This window comes from Oncorhynchus nerka, linkage group LG20, assembly GCF_034236695.1.
Source record: "Oncorhynchus nerka isolate Pitt River linkage group LG20, Oner_Uvic_2.0, whole genome shotgun sequence".
In the NCBI taxonomy this organism is placed as follows: Eukaryota; Metazoa; Chordata; class Actinopteri; order Salmoniformes; family Salmonidae; genus Oncorhynchus; species Oncorhynchus nerka.
The window spans coordinates 74,110,787-74,130,341 of record NC_088415.1 but is presented as its reverse complement, the minus strand read 5'-3'; the positions used below and the strand labels follow the sequence as shown (position 1 = coordinate 74,130,341).

Sequence of the window (19,555 nt, the reverse complement as noted above, 5' to 3'; positions counted from 1 at the left end):
AAATGAATTGTGCCTTTACAGACGAACTGCTAAGAAAATCTGGCAGTGTTGGAAAAAATGTATTTTATTTAATGTATTACTTAGTAATGGCAGGAAACATACTTGAGTTGTATATAACTGACAAAATTAGGCTCATGGCATGAAATACTTTTGGAATTTTCCATTAGCCAAACTAACACTTTATTTTTATGCTTAATACCAGGAGAAAACCTTGATTTCAGGGGGGTCACAAGGCAAAACTAAAATATCCTTACATAGAACCACTTCTAACATTACAGCCAAAAACACTCAAACGTCATGTAATGAACAACATCTAAAAAGCTAACCTTCAAATGCCCTAATATCCCTGGCCCCCTCCATAACCACCCCCACCCCTGTTCCCCCTCCATAACTACCCCCACCCCTGTTCCCCCTCCATAACCACCCCCACCCCTGTTCCCCCTCCATAACCACCCCCACCTCTGTAACCTCCACCACCGCCTCTGTAACCTCCACCACCGCCCCTGTATCCGCCGCCGCCCTGGTATCCTCCACCGCCTCTGTAACCTCCTCCCCTGTATCCTCCACCGCCGCCTCCCTGGTATCCTCCACCGCCGCCTCCGTCAAACCTGCCCATCTTGGGAGGACGTGGACCATCTCCAAAACTGATAAGGACAAGACACGTAAACCAGCTGTATTTGGTATTCAAAACACAATGCTGTCCTATTACCCAGTGGAGTAGATTACTGTGCACAAAGGTTGATAATCACCACAGAGTAAACTAATCCATTATTACCACTACATGACTTCACTACTACAAGTATGTAAGGTATGTCATGTTTGTTGATGGTTAGCAAACTGGCTGCTTGGGCTCTGGTCAAAAGCAGTGCACTATGTAGGCAATAGGGTGCCATTTGGGATGCATCCTAAATGTTCCCCCCCCGAGCTGAGATGTCTAATCATGTGTTTATCTTACCGTTTATTGTTGACCATGAGGTTAAGCCCAGCTGCGGAGGGCTTGGAGATTTGACGGATGATGTTGAGCATGCGCTCGTTTGTGGGATCCAGCTGTTTGATGTACTCAGGGTCTTTGGTGACTTCTACAACAAGTGCCTCCATTCCAGCCCTCAAAGCAGCTATGCAGCCAGCCACGTTATGCGGTATCTTCAGTTTGATCCTGTGAATACAAACAGTGGTTTTATCAGCTTGATCTCACGATTTTCATGCTCAATCTAACCCCCTTTTTTGGAAGTGTAGGTATATAGGCAGAAAAAACAACAACATTTCTACTATTGCACCACTTTAAAAGATAGTAGCTACACTCGCCAATCATCCAGTTCAATGATTTCCCCGTTTGATGTGATTTTCTTGGAGGCAAACAAGATCAGCTGGAGTGGGCTGACTAGTGTCATTCCTTTGGCTGAGATGGCTCGAGTCCGGATCTGGTGAAAAAAAAAAAAAAACATTTGGTTGCTTGCAGCTTGTAGACCAATTTGATGATATTCTTTTTTTTTTTTTTTTTAAATATCTGAACATTGACCCTTTTAGCTCACACAACAAGAAAAAAAGGGTAAACAACCTATGATACACCAGTATATTCATATTATGTAGTTATTGACCTCTAAATTTGAGATCCTACCTTTTCGCTAAAGACGAAGAACGGTGATGGGTAGGTCATGTCCTGGCTGCTGAAGGGGCAGTTGACGGAGCATTTGTGGATGAGGGCATTGCGCCCCTCAGTGGTGAGAATCTTCCTCTTCTCCTTATGGTAGCACACGTTGGGATAGGAGCCGTATGTCAGGAGAGAGACGACCACGTCAAGGTTGTTGTCGGGTCCAACGTTATTGAACATCTGTGTCATCAAGCACTCTAATGAAAATATAAAAAACATTTTTAAACAATTTCAGACGTGATTGTATATTATGCCAAGACTGCAATACTATTGGGTTGTTCACATGGCGTGCGTCTCAAATGGCACCCTATTACAGTGGTGGAAAAAGTACCCAATTGTCATAGAAAATGACTCAATTAAAAGTCACACAGTAAAATACTACTTGAGTAAAAGTCTAAAAGTATTTGGTTTTAAATATACTTAAGTATCAAAAGTAAAATGTAATTGCTAAAATATACACTTAAGTATCAAAAGTACTGTATAAATAATTTAAAATTCCATAGATTAAGCAAACAATTTGGCACAACTTGGATAGCCAGGGTCACACTCCAACACTCAGACATAATTTACAAACAAAGCATGTGTTTTTATTGAGTCCCCCAGATCAGAGGCAGTAGAGATGACCAGAGATGTTCTCTTAAGTGCGTGAATTGGGCCAGTTTCCTGTCTTAGTATTTTTGGGTGTCAGGGAAACAGTATGGAGTAAAAAGTACTATATTTTCTTAAGGAATGTAGTGGAGTAAAAGTATTCAAAAATATAAATGGTAAAGTACAGATACCCCCAAAAACTACTTAAGTAGCACTTTAAAGTATTTTTACTTAAGTACTTTACACCACTGCCCTATTCCCAATAATGTGCATACTTTTGACCAGGTAGTGCACTATAGGGAAAATGGTGTCATTTGAGACACAGTAAAAATAAATAAAAATCTACCCTCAGGGAAGCCAGAGTTGATGAGGATCTCCTTCAGCTGCACTTTTGCCTCCCAGGTCATCCTCAGTGTGGACATGTTGAGCCTCTTGTGTTCACAGAATCTGGACTCTGCATCCTCACCTCCCATTCTACAATAAAGAAGACAAGTTAACAAGCTGTCACAACCTTCATTTGCCAGGTAGTGAGAAGGAACAGGATTGTATTCCCAAACAAAAATGGGTCATTCAGCTGACACCTCTTTCTACTGCAATGAATGGCATTACGGTGTTCTGTCTGCAATCGTATCAGCCACAATTATCAGTTGCATCTGTTTAATTGTAATCCATGAGAGAGGAGTTTGTTTGTAATTATATATATATTTTTGTAACCATCATTTAACTTGGCAAGTCAGTTAAGAACAAATTCTTATTTTCAATGACAAGGGTTAACTGCCTTGTTCAGGGGCAGAACGACAGATTTTTACCTTGTCAGCTCGAGGATTCGATCTTGCAACCTTTCGGTTACTGGCACAACACTCTATCCACTAGTCTACCTGCCGCCCCTAGATGTACATGTTGCATGTTTCTATGAAGCCTGGACTCACCTCACATCGTCCCAAGCCTGGAAGACTGACAGAAGGGCCACGTGGTCTGAGAAGCGGGTGCCAGCAAAGTTGCGGTGCACATAGCCCAAGCGCTTGCCATCATTGATGAAGGGCTCTGGGAAGCAGGAGGCTGCTGAGATCGTGCACACCGCATCTCCAACACTAGAAAGCAGAGCAAAGAAAGCACCAACTATTTAAACAATTTCTAGTTGGAAATATGAAACTGTGTATAGAGATGAGTCAATATGGATCGTAATTTAGGGAAGGATTTTACAAAATGCATGCATGAATTCTGATGCAGCACTCACTTGAATATGCAGCCCATAATCATCATCTTCCCCAGACGCGGCTCGATTGGAAGCTTTGCAAGGATCCGACCAAGCGGAGTCAACTCGTCATTTGTGTCCAAAGCATCCAGTTCTAGTGAAATATATCAAGGAATTGTAAATGCCAACCCTATTCAAGGTGGTTGGTAATGTTTACTAGAACACTAGAGGACAAAACAAATATGTTAAGGTCAAAGCTAAAAACGACTCACCTCTCAGTGTGTGTTCTGCCTCTATAACCGCGTCCAGGGGAGGGGGCTCGATGGCCTTGGAAAGGAAATGGCCAATGGCTCCTAGTCTCAGCAGCTTGATGCTCAGGGCTACCTCGTGGAGAGGAGTACGGAATATCTCAGGGGTCATATGGGTCTCCAGTCTGGGATGAAGAAAAGGGTAGAAACAGAAGCACACATTCATCACTTGTGTAATTCAAATCAAACTCAATTTTGACATAAAAGGGTAAGAGTGAAAAAACAGAGTTTATATTCATATAGCATCTCAGAGTAGTAGTGCTGATCTAAGACCAGTTTTGCAGAATTCATAAAATTACACGGACACAGGGACCTGATCCGAGATCAGCACTCGGCTTTTTGAATATGGGTACAGAAGTTTGGAATCTCTTCAACGCTAATGAGGGTTGAGATCAGGGCCCAGTTGTATAAAACATCTTAAGTTAATGTTCCCCTTAAATTAAGTGAAAAAGTTAAAGCTAGAATACTAATTGAAACAAACCATCACATCGCCTGTGTTTTGGTAAAAAAGCTGAGGGATGGGCCTGGAGAAATGGAAACACACTCAAATTCATGGACAGAGCTATGGATGCATGTACTGACCATACATACATGATATGAACATTATAGTTTTAACCATGTTTTGAGACGATACAGTTTGGGTGACCACGTCCCGAATTGTATGGTAGAGTACCACATTTTGGCCCATTGTCCCGTAAACCAAACAATTATGTCCTGCATTTTTTTTAAACGAGTAATTTAAAAACAAAAAGGTACATATGTGCCGTACTTCAGTCAGACATTCCGAGCTGTTTCTTGCAGTTCTGTTGTGCTTATGTAAAGACAGTGCCTTCGGAAAGTATTCAGACCCCTTGACTTTTTCCACATTTTTGTTATGTTTCAGCCGTATTCTAAAATTGATTAAATAAATACATTTCCTCAGCAACCTACTCACAATACAGCATAATGACAAAGCGAAAACAGGTTTCGAAACAATTTTCATGGTATTGCTTTGTGCACGGACTTTACTGAACTCTGGAGAAAACGAACATTGTCGCGGGGTGAGTACATCTGACAATGTGCTCTCCCGTCCATTAGACATTTTGTCTGCAGGAACTCGCTACACTCGTCCAAGTGCCGATGTATTTGTGGCATGTGAACAGTACGAATGTGTCGCTACCAAAGTCTAATGGTTTTAAATTACTGTTTGGTATTGTCTGGAAACTCACTTGTAGAATTCGCTTGCAGTAGGTCTCTTAAAAAAGAGAAGCTGTGCAAGGTTATTAAACAGAGGTGCCTAGTTATTCTTCTTTTGTTGATATCAGGTAACGTGCAACCTAACCCTGGCCCTGATATGCAATGTCTCCAAACCACCTCTGATTTTAAATCAAGATCTGGTTTTCGTATTTTTCATTTAAATGTACGCAGCCTGTTGTCAAAAAATTGATGGGGTTAGGATTTGGGCTAAATCAACTGATGCAATTGTGTTTTCTACAACCTGGCTTAGCAAGTCTGTTTTTGATAAGGATATTTGTATAAGTGGTTACAATGTTTATCGCACTGATCGAGTTAAGGTGGGGGTGTGGCTATATATGTAAACACTAAATTCCCTGTAAGTGTGACAAAGTCTGAAACTATTTGTAAACAGTTGGAATTTCTTGCTTTGAATATTGAGGTTTCAAAGGGTCTCTCTATAACTGTGATTGGCTGTTATAGACCACCCTTTGCTCTCGCTGATGCATTTTCTTCTTTGACGCACCTCACGTCTAAACTTCTTTACAGTGAAATGATCTCAACTGGTGTTGGTTAAAGCCGGTGTCTGATGATTTAAAAATGTTTTGTAATTCTATGAATCTTACCCAGTTGATTAACTCACCCACTCACCCAAATCTTAAATGCCCAGATAAATCTACCCTGATTGATTTGATATTGACAAATGTTCCACATAAATATTCTGCGGATGGTGTTTTTTGTAATGATTTAAGTGACCATTGTGTTGTTAGAAATACTAAGGTTCCTAAGACAAACCTGCGTTTTATTCATAAGAGAAATTTGAAGTGTTTTAATGAGCATGCTTTCTTTCATGATTTGTTTTATTTTGACTAGAGCAAGACTGAGCTTATTCCTGATGTGGAAACTGCCTGGAAATTCTTTCATGATGTTTTTTCCCCAAAAAGCAAACAAACATGCCCCATTCCGCAGGTTCCGGGTTAAAGGGCGGGATAATCCATGGTTTTCTTCTGAGCGGTCTTGTATTATTCACGACCGTAATCTAGTCTGGGCTAAAGCAAGGAAATCATGTTCTGATGCTGATTGGCTTATTTTTAGGCAGTTAAGAAACAAGTGTTCTTTTCTTTTCAGGAAGGCCAAGTCTGAATATTTTTGTCTGTTACCACTGATAACCTGAATGACCCTAGAAAGTTTTGGAAGGTCGATGTCTGGTAACAGTAATGTTAATGAATTACCGTCATGTGTTTTGAAGGACTCTGTTGCTGTATATGACAAAACTGAAATGCTGAATTGCTTCAATGAGCACTTTGTATCATCTGGTAGGCTGTTTGATTCAGTGTCCTCTGTCTCTGTACAACCCTGTGTGGATGAACCAGTGAGAGCTGGTCAAACTTTTAGCTTTTTGCCATTCTCAGTGCAGAAGGTACATAAAGCCCTGAAATCCTTAGATCAGAGAAAGCCTGCAGGTCCTGATCTTTTGGATCCCTGCTTTTTAAATCTGGCAGCTGATTTCATAGCTGAACCACTTACATATCTGTTCAATCTAACCCTGGAATGTAATGAAATTCCGAAAATCTGGAAATCAGCATTTGTCCTACCACTTTTAAAAGGGGGAGATCCAACTCTTTAAAATAATTATAGGCCAATCTCAAAGCTGTCACCCCCAGTGAAAATACTTGAAACCCTTGAGTGAACAGCTAAAATAGTTTTTATTTACTAACTCTATTTTATCAATGTACCAGGCTTCAGGAAGAAGCATAGCACAATTACAGCAGCCATGAAGGTTTTAAATGATATCACTGAAGCCCTTGACAAAAAACAGCACTGTGTCTCACTTTTTATTGATCTCTCTAAGGCTTTTGATACAGTTGATCATGCTATACTAAAAGGCAGAGTTTGTCGAGTGTAGGTCTTTCAGAGCATGCAGTTGCATGGTTTGCTAACCATCTGTCTGATAGAACTCAGTGCCTGTCTTTAATGATGTGCCCCAAGGCTCTGTACTTGGTCCTCTCCTATTCACTATTTATATAACTGATTTAGACAAACATTTCCAAAATGCAAAACTTCATTTTTATGCTGATGATACTGTTATTTACTGTTGTGCCTCGTCTCTTACACAAGCGTTCCAGAACTTGCAAACTGCTTTCTATACTATTCAACATACCGTGTGTCAATTGAAGCTTATCCTCAATACTGACAAAACTAAACTAATGGTGTTTTCTAAAGCAAGAAATAGACCTCTGAAACTTTCACCTATTATTACCCGCCAGGGCAAGGAGATTGAGGTTGTAACCTCATAAATATCTTGGAATTTTAATTGCATATTCAACAACTTACAAAAAAATTGAAGCTGAAGGAGGCTAGTATCAGCTACATTTATGCCTTTACTAGAGGGGATATTTTATATATGAATACTTCCGCTCAGTGTTTGAGATCAATTGTCACCCTTTACCATGGAGCTTTGAGATGTATTTTAAACTGCAAAAACCTTACGCACCACTGCACTTTGTATACCAGGGTTGTCTGGCCTTATCACTCGTAGGCTCAGGCACTTGTAAAGTTTTATTTACAAAGCCATTTTGGGTTTACTACCTTTTTATTGTTCAGAAATGTGGTAGGTACTCTTCATTCGCTGGACTTTATCCTGCTAACTGTTCCAAATGTCCGAATTGAATTTGGTAAAAGGGCTTTTATGTACTCTGCGCCATCGTCTTGGAACGCCTTAAAAAAATACTTTTAAAACTGGAAGAACTTGTCCCGATTGTATTTTTAAATCACTGATGAAGGATCTTGAGACTGATTCCCTGACCTGTCAATGTTTTTGATTTTGTTATACTCTTGTGAATTCTATGGTTTTTACTAGATTACTTGTAGTTTTTCATGTTGTTTGTCTGTAATGGCTTGGTGTTGCATATCTTGGCCAGAGATGTTAAATCTCAATGAGCCCTTCCTGGTTAAATCCAGTTGTTTTTTTAAAAAAGGTTCTTAGATATTGATGCTAATAATTATTCTCTATTTTTTGTTTTAGGAAATACCCTTTTACATAAGTATTCAAACCCTTTGCTATGAGACTCAAAATTGAGCTTTGGTGCATCCTGTTCCCATTGATCATACTTGAGGTGTTTCTACAACTTGATTGGTGTCCACATGTGGTAAATTCAATTGATTGGCCATGATTTGGAAAGGCACACACCTGTCTAAGGTCCCACAGTTGACAATGCATGTCAGATAAAAACCAAGCCATGAGGTCGAAGGAATTGACCATAGATCTCCGAGATGGAGAAGGGTACAAAAAAAATGTCTGAGTTTTGAAGGTCCAATAACACAGTGGCCTCCATCATTCTTAAATGAAAAACGTATAGACCCACCAAGACTCCTCCTAGAGTTGACCAAGAACCCGATGGTCACTATGACAGAGCTCTAAAGTTCCTCTGTGGAGATGGGAGAACCTTCCAAAAGGACAACCAATTCCTGCAGCTCTCCACCAATCAGGGCTTTATGGTAGAGTGGCCAGACGGAAGCCACTCCTCAGTAAGGCACATGACAGCCCGCTTGGAGTTTGCCAAAAGGCACCTAAAGACTCTCAGACCATGAGAAACAAGATTCTCTGGTCTGATGAAACCAAGATTGAACTCTTTGGCCTGAATGCCAAGCGTCATGTCTGATGGAAATCTGGCAACATCCCTACGGTGAAGCATGTGGTGGCAGCATCATGCTGTGGGGATGTTTTTCAGCAGCAGGGCCTGGGAGACTAGTCAGGAACGAGGGAAAGATGAATAGAGCAAAGTACAGAGAGATCCTTGATGAAGAGCACTCGGGACCTCTGACTGGGACGAAGGTTCACCTTCCAACAGGACAATGACCGTAAGCACAAAGCCAAGACAATGCAGGAGTGGATTCGGGACAAGTGTCTGAATGTCCTTGAGTGGCCCAGCCAGAGCCCGGACTTCTCTGGAGAGACCTGAAAATAGCGGTGCGGCGTCGCTCCCTATCAAACCTGACAGAGCTTGAGAGGATCTGCTGAGGAGAATGAGAGAAAGTCCTCAAATACAAAAATCAAATACAGGTGTGCTAAGCTTGTAGCTTCATGACCAAGAAGACTCAAGCAAACACACATAGAAAAGTGAGTTATAGATTTGTCATTCTCATTGAAAGCAAGTCTAAGAAGTGGTAGATATGTTCTGTGTGAAATATTTATTTGTTTCCCGTTCTTAAGGTTTGTTCTTGCGTCTTTTATTTTTGGCTTTGTACACCAGCTTCAAACAGCTGAAAATACAATATTTTTGGTTATAGAAAATATATTTCACAGCGGTTTTATACAATGATTCTCTACACTTGTTAAGTCACTGACTGAAATTAGGCTAAATATTGGAATTTTAGCAACCAGGAAATGGCAGAGCGATTTCTGCATATTGCACCTTTAAGATGTTTTATGCAATGGGTCCCAGAGACTTACTTGTCGAAGCGTGCTCTGCTACACAGATGAAAGCAGAAGCCAGCCCGGACGCGGCCGGCGCGACCCTTCCTCTGCTCCAGGTTGGTCTTGGAGCCCCAGACTGTGGCGTAGTTGGTCATGTTGTTGTGAGACGTGAACAGTTTCACTTTCTGCCTTAGAGAAAACACAAAATAATTGGGGATCATTAGTAGCTACACTCCCATGCAATGATAATTTAATAATTTAAAGTACAGTATATCAAGTGAGAAACTTACTTGCAAGAGTCGATGACATATACTACATCATTGATAGTAATACTGGTCTCTGCAATGTTTGTTGACAAGATCACCTGAAAAGGATAAAATATAAATAACAAAAATAACAATAACAGATAAATCATTATAAACCTTTACAGGAAAAACCCAGAGACCCTGCCTGACTGACCTTGGTGATGTTTTCAGGCACAGGCTCAAATACCCTCCTCTGTTCCTCTCTGGGGATCTGAGAGTGGAGAGGCAGAATCAGGTACCGTTGACTCCCTGGGTGAAACAAAATGAATAACAAGTCAATTCACTGGTGTCATTACAATTACAATCAACAGCATTTCTATGGCAGAAACTTGTGTGATATGGGACTAAAATGAAAACAATGCATTTGTTGACATCAATCCAAATACTTTGACCAACAGTTTTTCTATGGGAGAACCACTGATTAGTATTGAGACCACACACCAAAGTGTGGGTTCATCTCCAGGTGTTTCTGCATGGAGTAGATGAGATTCCAGCCGGGCAGGAAGATGAGCACGGCCCCGGCCACCTGGAGGGTCTCGATGTACTTCAGCAGGGCCTCCACCAGCTCAAAGGGAGTCTCCTTCTCATTCATCTGGGCCATAGAGCGCTTAGTCTCTGGGGTGTACTCTGGCCCACATATCACATTACAGTTGGCCTGTGACAAACAAGAGGAAGAAACATACACATAGAACACACTTCCATAGAACAAACAGTGGTTAAATGAAATGGTTCTCTGTGCTTATGACCGACAAAGTACTATTCCATACCTCTTCATCTCCTCCTTCCTCATCCTTGTCCTTCCTCTTTCTATCACTCGGAGGTGGAATGAAATGTGTCATCTGAATACAATCTTCCAAAAAGTACTCTGGAAAAGATACAACCATTCATAGCTATCCATTACAAGCCCATAAACTGGAAGATATGAAGGTTAGATGATTTAAGAAAGTTTGCGAGCTCCATTTGACTGAGCTCTTACCTTGTACTGGGAATGTGCGGCCGAACACCTCGATGACAGGGCAGTTGAAGAAGTACTCTCTAAACATGGTGGTGTCGATGGTGGCAGACATGAGGATGATGCGGACCTCTGGGTAGGTCTGGACCACGTCCCTCAGCACCACCATGAGGAAGTCAGTCTGGGAAGAGCAAAAAGTAAACATTACTTACTTTAGTACACCGAGGGCTGATTTCCCAGACAAAGAATAAGCCTAGTCCTGGACTACAAACCATTCTCAATTGAGACTCTTCATTGAGAGTACTTTTTAGTCCAGAACTAGGCTCAATCGGTACCCCTAAGGATGACAATTTGTTGGGGGGGCATCAGACATACGTACATTGATGTCTCTCTCGTGGATTTCATCCACAATCACATGGCTGATCCCGCGAATACCTGCTTCCAGCTTCCGCAGTAACACACCTGGAAATAGAGAAATACACCAAATTATGCTATTAAGTATTCATATAATTCCATGTACCTTCTGCTATTCTTAACCTGAGCTATTCTCAACCCCAGTTGTATTAACTACATAAAACACCTCAATTATGAATAACAAATGAAAATAAGAGACCCTTACCAACAGTGCAGAACATGATGCTGGCATGGGGTCGTGGGAGGATGGATTCAAAGCGGACGCTGTACCCACAGCTCTTACCGACATCCTCTCCTCTCTCGTAGGAAACACGCTCTGCCACAGACACTGCACTGATACGCCGGGGCTGACAAAGAAGGGAAGGGGTTACCGTGAAATAGCAGTCATTCAGATATCTGCACTTCAATATTCTATTTATCTTGTACGTAACAGTCTATGTCCTGGGCCTGTGTTTGTCTGTAATGTCTTAATGTTTACACAATGCCACAAACAACATTTCCCAATTGGACAACAAAGGCATTATCCCATCACAAGCAAGGAAAATATTCAAATACATGAATATTTCAATTTCGAGTCTTACCTGGGTTACAATAATGTTACACTCGGACGCCCTCCCACTCTTGATGAACTGATCCAGGATGTACTGAGGAACCTGGGTGGTTTTGCCACAGCCGGTCGCCCCTCGAATGATCACTACTGAGCTGCCCTGAACGGCAGTCATTATCTCCTCCTCAAATTTCTTCACTGGAAGCCCGTCTCGCTCCCCAATGACCTAGGAGACACGTTTTTGCATGACAGTCAGACAACACAGTCCCATGCAAAATTCTGATATTTTGCATAGCAATATACGATTGTCCAATTTGGGCTCACAATTTTGTACTGCGGTGGTGGGTCAGTTTTATGTGATAATATTGTGATTTGACTGTTTGTGGAAAAAGTGTGGTGATTGGTCAAATTTGCAAGCTCTCACATAATATGCGGGGAATAGTTGATTTAGCACACAAAAACATGTGAGCACAGAAACCAGGAATCCTGGAGGGACTGATAACAGGACATATTTAACACTAACTCAAGATAGAGTGATTCCTAATTTTTCTGATTTGCTCCATAGAATGGTAATTTGAAGGAAGATATATTTTACAATTCATCTAAAAGCATATTAATACATTATTAATTGAAGTTGGAATACTTGTGACATTTTGGCCTTGTACAGGCTGCCTCCTCTAAGACTATTGGCATATCAAAGTACCAGAGCTGATCGTTTTAATGTTATGGCCAATTGTATACAGAGAAACTGGCATAGTAGGCAATGTAACCAATCACACCCCTCATATTACTTGTATCAGTCTACATCCTGCAAATCACCAGCAAAGGGTGACCATTTTGAATCCATTTTCACATTGGTAATGTTTACTAATTGGATCATAACTCTAAAAGTATCAGAGATCCCACTCTGGAACTTTGATATGCCAGTAGAATATAGTATGCTCAAGAATATATTGAACAATTAGCCCAATCAGAAATGGTATATTTTCAATATTCATGTTTAATTTTTCAATATTCATAACTTAAATCTGCAACAGGTACAGTGCTTTCGGAAAGTATTCAGACCCCTTACTTGTTCCACATTTTGTTAGGTTACAGCCTTACTCTAAAAATGATTAAATTGCTTTTTCCTGTCATCAATCTACACACAATACCCCACAATGACAAAGCAAAAATCAGGTTGACATTTTTGCTCATTTAAAAAAAAAATATAAAAGAAATTACATTTACATAAGTATTCAGACCATTTAGTCAGCACTTTTGTTGAAGCACTTTTGGCAACGATATTTGGGGAGTTTCTTCCCTTCTCTGCAGATCCTCTCAAGCTCTGTCAGGTTGGATAGGGAGCGTTGCTGCACAGCTATTTTCAGGTCTCTCCAGAGATGTTCGATCGGGTTCAAGTCCAGGCTCTGGCTGGGCCACTCAAGGACATTCAGACACTTGTCCCGAAGCCAACCCTGCATTGTCTTGGCTGTGTGTTTAGGGTCTTCGCCCTGTTGGAAGGTGGACCTTCGTCCCAGTCGGAGGTCCTGAGCGCTCTGGAGCCAGTTTTCATCAAGGATGTCTCTGTACTTTGCTCCATTCATCTTTATTTTTTTTAATAAATTTGTAAACATTTCTAAAAACCTATTTTCGCTTTGTCATTATGGGGTAATGTGTGTAGATTACTAAGGATTTTTATTTATTTAATTCATTTTAGAATAAGGCTGTAACGTAACAAAATGTGGGGAAAGTAAAGGAGTCTGAATACCTATCTTTTTGGGTGACCCAGCCAAATTCATATAGATATGTGATTTATGGATCTGTCATTCTGGTTGAAAGCCAATCTAAGAAGCGGTAGATCTGTTCTATGTGCGCTCTCTCCCATTCATAAGTTTAGTTTTTGCATCTTCTTCTTTCGATTTTGTACACCAGCTTCAAATAAGCCAAAAATACAATATTTTTGGTTATTGAAAAGACATTTCACCAGTTTAGATGGTACAATGATTCTCTACAATATATTGCTTGTTGTCACAAACTAAAATTGTGCGAACTATTAGCATTTTAGCAACCAGGAAATGGCAGAGCGATTTCGGCATATTGCACCTTTAAATGCAAATTGTTTTTTTGTAAATCTAAATACTAATATTACAGGGCAAGCGGTAAGGCTTCATATGACACCAATTTTTGCTTTGTAGCACCTACATATATGAAACATTATGGAGTCTTAAAGGAGGCCTGGGTACAGAAAAAAATGTACAAATATTCCAAATTCAATTCATTATTTCTGAAATATGCTTTAAGATACAAGTATCAAATACGTGTCAACAACTCTACTTCCAAAAAGCCATTCTAAGGATAAAATGTGAAAATCCCCCAAAACAGGGTGTGTCTTTGTCCCGTTTTCATTAGGAATAACTTAATCGCAGTTAAGTGAGGGCAACAACATACCTTCTGTAGGCTTTGATCTTGTTCCAATTGATAAGTCAGCTCATGATGGAGGTCAGTGCTGATTTGCTCTGGGGTGCACTAGGGGGAAACGTAAATGATACTTTTAGATAGGATGGACGGCCTACCATGACAAAATAGACTGCTTTAGTTTTGAGGAAGGTCAGATTATGAAGAGAATAACAGTAGAAAACACAGATATATTGTTGCATTTCTTTTAGTAAATGTACAGCTAGAAACAAGTCTTTGACACACAAATGCTAGTGGTCCATCGTCAATATTGCTGCTGGTCCAGGGGTTCCAGTTGACTTGCGGAGGGGACCAGGGCACCACCCCGGCCATGCTCTGTTTCTGGGAGGGCTCAAACACAGCCATCTTCCCTTGGACCAAAGACACTGGAGTACTTGGATCAGGTGGCTGGGGACAGGAAAAAGGTTTAACTCATAATCCTCATTAAATGACAAAGTACTTTTCTTTGGTTTTCAGTGTGATAGGACAGACACTAATTGAAACTGTATAAAGGTTAATAAATGTAGTCATATAAATTTGACTTACTGGAGGTGGAATTGCAACACCCAGTTCTTGGGCCATACTCTGCAGCTGATGTTGCAGTTCATCCACCACATTCACCTCAAAAGCTTCCAACTGTGAAGACACCAAGGTTCAACTGTAAGTTAAAAAGACTTGCTGCATACTTATTTTATATGTCTCAAGGTTCGAACTAAGGTGAACAAACAAAACATACAACATTAAGACCACGTCTTTAATAAATCAGTGTAATAACTCCAAATATTTTATCAGCAGTAACACACGTTACATACAATTTCTCCCTCTTTCTTCTTAGTGACGCCAGAATAAGGCTCAATGACACCCAGATGGTAAAGTTGACGGACGATAGACAGCGCAGAGGACTGGGCTGCAAGCTTCTTGTTAGAGCCATGCTCGCGGGCAATTATCTCTACAAAACAAATGGAAATGTATTTCTTATTCTGAAGTCACATATTTGTTGTCTCCAGAAAGCTAATAAACTAGGTTCAGTGTTTACATTTTCTCCTGAATTTGGAAAAATCTAATATTTCTGACTCCTGTTCAAAAACATAAACAAAGCATTTTACATCTGATAAGACAATTCAGTTTGTGTTCAATGAAAAGTTTGTACTTACTTCTGCCAAGCTGTCTTACAAATAACTGCATCTCAGCAATAAAGCTCCTGAAGTAGAAGCAAAAAAACACCATCATCCATAATGTTACTAAGCCTGATTCACTTTCTATGAAAAATCGGAATAATGTGTAACTCGTGTTTTTACAGTAGATAAAACATGTATCAATCATTGGACCAACTGACCTCTGAGCTTGAGAAGCCTATTGTCCAGTCTGATGATAACCCTTGCCCTTGGGGGAGCCAGTATGTTTTTCTGCCAGACTTCAATCAACAATCAACTTTATCACCTCAGCCACTGCCCCATCCCTAGTGGAACAAGTGACACCAGAAATCAAAACCACACAATAATCTGCCCATTCCATCCCCCATTGTGGATGCAACCATATAACAACTTTAGTGCAGCCTAAAGGATGTCACATGTCTTGACAAGGTAGGTTGTGAATTCTGGCATCACATCTCCACTACTATTCACATTCAGAATTACTGACCGAGGCCAGTTAAATTAAAATAGGATCGATATTGTACTAGTAAGGTATTGGTTGAGGTCAGAGATCATATAATTAATTATGGGATTACAGGATCTCTATGGTTGAGGTATAAATAGCTCCAAAATGACTTGAGAAAAGTTAACCGAGATCTCTCAGGTGTTAACCGCACACCCAGGAGGGCTCTGTCTCCATATAAGTCCAGCAGAAAAACATACAGTCCCCATAACTAATGTACAGGTAACTGCCAAAATAAAGGAAACACCAACATAGTGTCTTAATAGGGCATGGGACCACGAGTCGACAGAACAGCTTCAATGTGCCTTGGCATAGATTTTACAAGCGTATGGAACTCTATTGGAGGGATGCGAAGCCAATCTTCCACAAGAAAATCCATAATTTGGTGTTTTGTTGATAGTGGTGAAAAACACTGTCTCAGGCACCGCGCCACATTCTCAAATTAAGTGTTCCATTGGGTTGAGATCCGGCAACCAAGACACACACAAACACCCCTTAAACCTCCTATGCTCCTTTGAGATGCTTCTTCCAAAGTAAATGAGATTGCTTCTTCTTGCCATGGTAGCCAAAATAATGGGCAACTGGGCATTTTTAAAACATGCATGATGGGATGTTAAATGCTTAAGTAATTCAGGAACCACACCTGTGTGGAATTACATGCTTTCAATATACTTGGTATCCCTCATTTACACTTTATTTTGGCAGTTACCTGTATGTCTACAGGTAAGGCAAAGAAGGTTCTTTGGTTTGTCATGAATGCTTTGGAGCAATATTCCTGATAAACAAGTATATAAATGAATCTATGGAAAATCTCCTATTGGAACCAGCCTGGTCGCTGCGTTACCAGAGTTCAGGCTGGTTCCACCAGGCTAACTGATCAACTTCCAGGCCAAAATATTTTCCCATCCTCCTGACCTGTTGTGGTCAGGCCCAACTTGGCTGTATTTGTAATCTGTTTGATTCTTCTCCTTCTGGAAAAATTGGTTCAGACGGGCCTTGGCGTTCTCTAAAGTCCAGTTGCCATGGAGTCCTGCGTTCAGATCTACCTCCTCAGACTCCAGAGTCTTGATGGGGAAAATAAACACTTCAAAGGTTCAAATCAGGCATGCGTGAAGACTGAATTACTACAAATGCACTTCTTAGATTAAATATAATTCAGCATAAAGATAGCTAATAGATATGAAACAATGCCTTGTAAAAATAGTGAAATGACAGGTCCTACCGCCTGTGCCTCCTGCTCATCTCTCTTTGAGTAGTAGTCCTTCAGATTGGCCCCACGATCCCACGGAGCATTGCTGTTTGTGGCACCTCCGGAAAAATTGCCGCTTCCGCCGGAATATCCCAAACCAGTGACACCTGGGACTGGCGCAGAAGGTGCATTCACTGAAGCAAAAGTTAAACGAGATGAGTTATGACACCATGGGAATGTAGTTAACAGAACATAGACTGTGTACAGACCTACAAGCATTTGGTGAAGTCAGCCAAGTACCTTGCTCAGCTTTCACAACCAGGTGAGGAGGGATAGGTCCACTTGGAGGAAGACTTCCAAAGCCAACATTCCCTCCTTCACCCCCTCCTCCACAGTCAGGTACACTGAAGTCAGGTCCACTTGCCTATTAACAGGAATATAATGTTTAATACCGTAATAACATGTCCATCACCAAATGTTTAATCTTGGATGATAAAAAGTATGGTTTGTTATCAATAAAATGTAAAAAATGGTGCAGAGCGTTCAATTTGGTTGCTGGGTGGCAAGGAGATCCCTTGCTCTGGTAAAAACATTGATAACTATGTGCTGTTCAAGGGATTGTTAAATAAATGTTAGAACCACGTTACTGTCAGAATTAGCTATCTACACATTTCCGACTAATCCTTTTAGCCCTATTAGAGTTATACAGCAAATAACTCCATGCTTTTCATTATCAGTAAACATCAATTGATCATGTTATTTCAGATAAGTGAGAGTCACTTAAATCAAATTTTATTGGTCACATATTTAGCAGATGCTATTGCGGGTGTAGTGAAATGCTTGTGTTCCTAGCTCACTCGGTGCAGTAATATCTAACAATTCACAAAAGACAAATCCAAAGAAAAATAATGGAGTTAAATATATAAATTATTAGGACGAGCAATGTTGGAGTGGCATCGACTAAAATACAGTAGAATAGAATACAGTATATACATATGAAATTAGTAAAGCAATATGTCAACATTATTAAAGTGCTTGGCCCCTGAACCACTCACACTTGTCAGATATAGTTCACTGTAATTTTATATCACTGAAATATCAAATTAATGGTGGCCAATATTGAGAGATATCATGAGGCTATGCTCACGTATGTGAATTTTATATGATCAATTGATGTTTACTGATAATGAAAAGTATGTAGTTACTTGCAGTATAACTGATGATATTTAGCACTATGCGCAACTGTTTTGCATGGAATAATCAGAAATGTGTAGTTCTTACTATGCTCAAGAGGGGATGATAATATAACCAAATAGTTCACATTTATTTAATTAACAATCCATGGAAAACGGCAAGAAGTTGTCAATGAATTTAGCGGAGCTGTGGGTCTCCTTGTCCCCCAGCAGCCAAATGAATCGCTCTGCACTGTGACGTTTCATTGATAACCTATTTCGGTGAGATTTTTTATAACTGACCCCAAGGGCTGGGACTTCTGCTGCATTCATTTCTCCAACTCGGACAAGGTAATTGACAAAGTCTCTAGCAGCATTTGCCTGGGCATCCTTCTTATTGGTGGAGTTTCCCATTCCAGTGTAGTTGAATCCCTCAATACGAACCTTGGAAGAGGAATAACAAATATTTTATATATGAACTGTATGCTACTTCTGTTATTTACCGGATGCTTGCAGATAGACATATTTGAAAGAATTCAACTGACCTCACACAGAAACTTCTGTCGGTTTTTGTTTCCAGCGGCTCGAATGTCATAGCTGGGTGTTAGTTTCTTCTTCCCACACCAAGCATACAGGAAGTTCTTGATGTCCGCCATGGCGGATTTGTATTTCTCTGTTGGGATCAGAGATTCATCGATTTTAGAGTAACTGACTTGTATCAACGATTCAATCACCTTGAAAACACCAGAAACCCCAAGCTCAGGATGCTAGATTATTTAGATCGTTTTTTTCCTTCCTAGTTAGCTAGTTGAGGAACGTTAACGCCGTGATCTGCTATTGTATTGGCAAGCTAAAGCTACATGACATGAGTGTGGACGCTGGCTAAATGCAATATTTTAGAGGCATTTACAAGTTCTAACTGGCCGTAATGTTATTTAAAAATGCACGCAGTTAGCTAGGTCAGACAAAACAAATAATCTAGCTATTCGGCTTGGCTTACATTAGCTGAAAGATATACACGCTGCTAATTCAGGTAGCTAGCTAACGTTAGAAGCTTAACGTTAGCTCGTTTAGAAGCTCAATCTTCAATTTTGTACTAGCCAATGTTGCAATGAAATTATGGACATGGCCAGCTAGCTAAATACACTTCACAAAACTTCCACTTTGCTTATCTTACCCACTCGACCTCCACCAGATAGTTTTTCAAACGAGCCGGCTAGCAAATACAAACCATTCAGACGGCAGACATGATAGCACTGGGGGACGAGACGGTCAGGCCTGGACTTTGGGCGCATGCGTCGCTAGGACGCACTGGGGCCAAACAGCAAGCGTCCCCTGGCGGTAAGCCGCTATCTTGGTTCCGGGTGTCAATGCAAAGTTCTCCCCAGACACCTGGCTCTAGTCCAGTGGTTCCCAACCAGGGGTACTAGGATCCCAGGGTGTACTTGAGAAGTTTGATCTGACCATAGACTGACAGTTCCATCACACCGACAGCGTCATTGCATTTTGGTAA

General features: G+C 40.6%; 1 protein-coding gene across 2 annotated transcripts; it reads right to left on the bottom strand.

The window, feature by feature from the left end:
* Nucleotides 1–391: 391 nt before the first annotated feature.
* LOC115103108 (DEAH (Asp-Glu-Ala-His) box helicase 9) lies at nucleotides 392–19,352 on the bottom strand. Of its 2 annotated transcripts, none has more exons than XM_029623754.2 (28): nucleotides 19,220–19,352; nucleotides 18,588–18,715; nucleotides 18,346–18,486; nucleotides 17,171–17,294; nucleotides 16,904–17,064; nucleotides 16,597–16,745; nucleotides 15,180–15,226; nucleotides 14,838–14,974; nucleotides 14,572–14,661; nucleotides 14,272–14,433; nucleotides 14,020–14,097; nucleotides 11,624–11,815; nucleotides 11,248–11,389; nucleotides 11,008–11,090; nucleotides 10,653–10,809; nucleotides 10,444–10,541; nucleotides 10,118–10,331; nucleotides 9,831–9,925; nucleotides 9,662–9,735; nucleotides 9,408–9,560; nucleotides 3,707–3,867; nucleotides 3,477–3,588; nucleotides 3,169–3,330; nucleotides 2,586–2,713; nucleotides 1,619–1,848; nucleotides 1,306–1,421; nucleotides 956–1,156; nucleotides 392–644 (listed from the first exon to the last, which is right to left on the bottom strand). In XM_029623754.2, the coding sequence occupies exons 1-28, from the start codon at nucleotides 19,335–19,337 to the stop codon at nucleotides 392–394; spliced, it is 3,906 nt and encodes a 1,301-aa protein (XP_029479614.2). In that variant the 5' UTR covers nucleotides 19,338–19,352. The 2 variants fall into 2 exon arrangements, with proteins under 2 accessions (XP_029479614.2, XP_029479615.2); XM_029623755.2 differs by having other exon boundaries at nucleotides 19,274–19,352.
* Nucleotides 19,353–19,555: the final 203 nt, after the last annotated feature.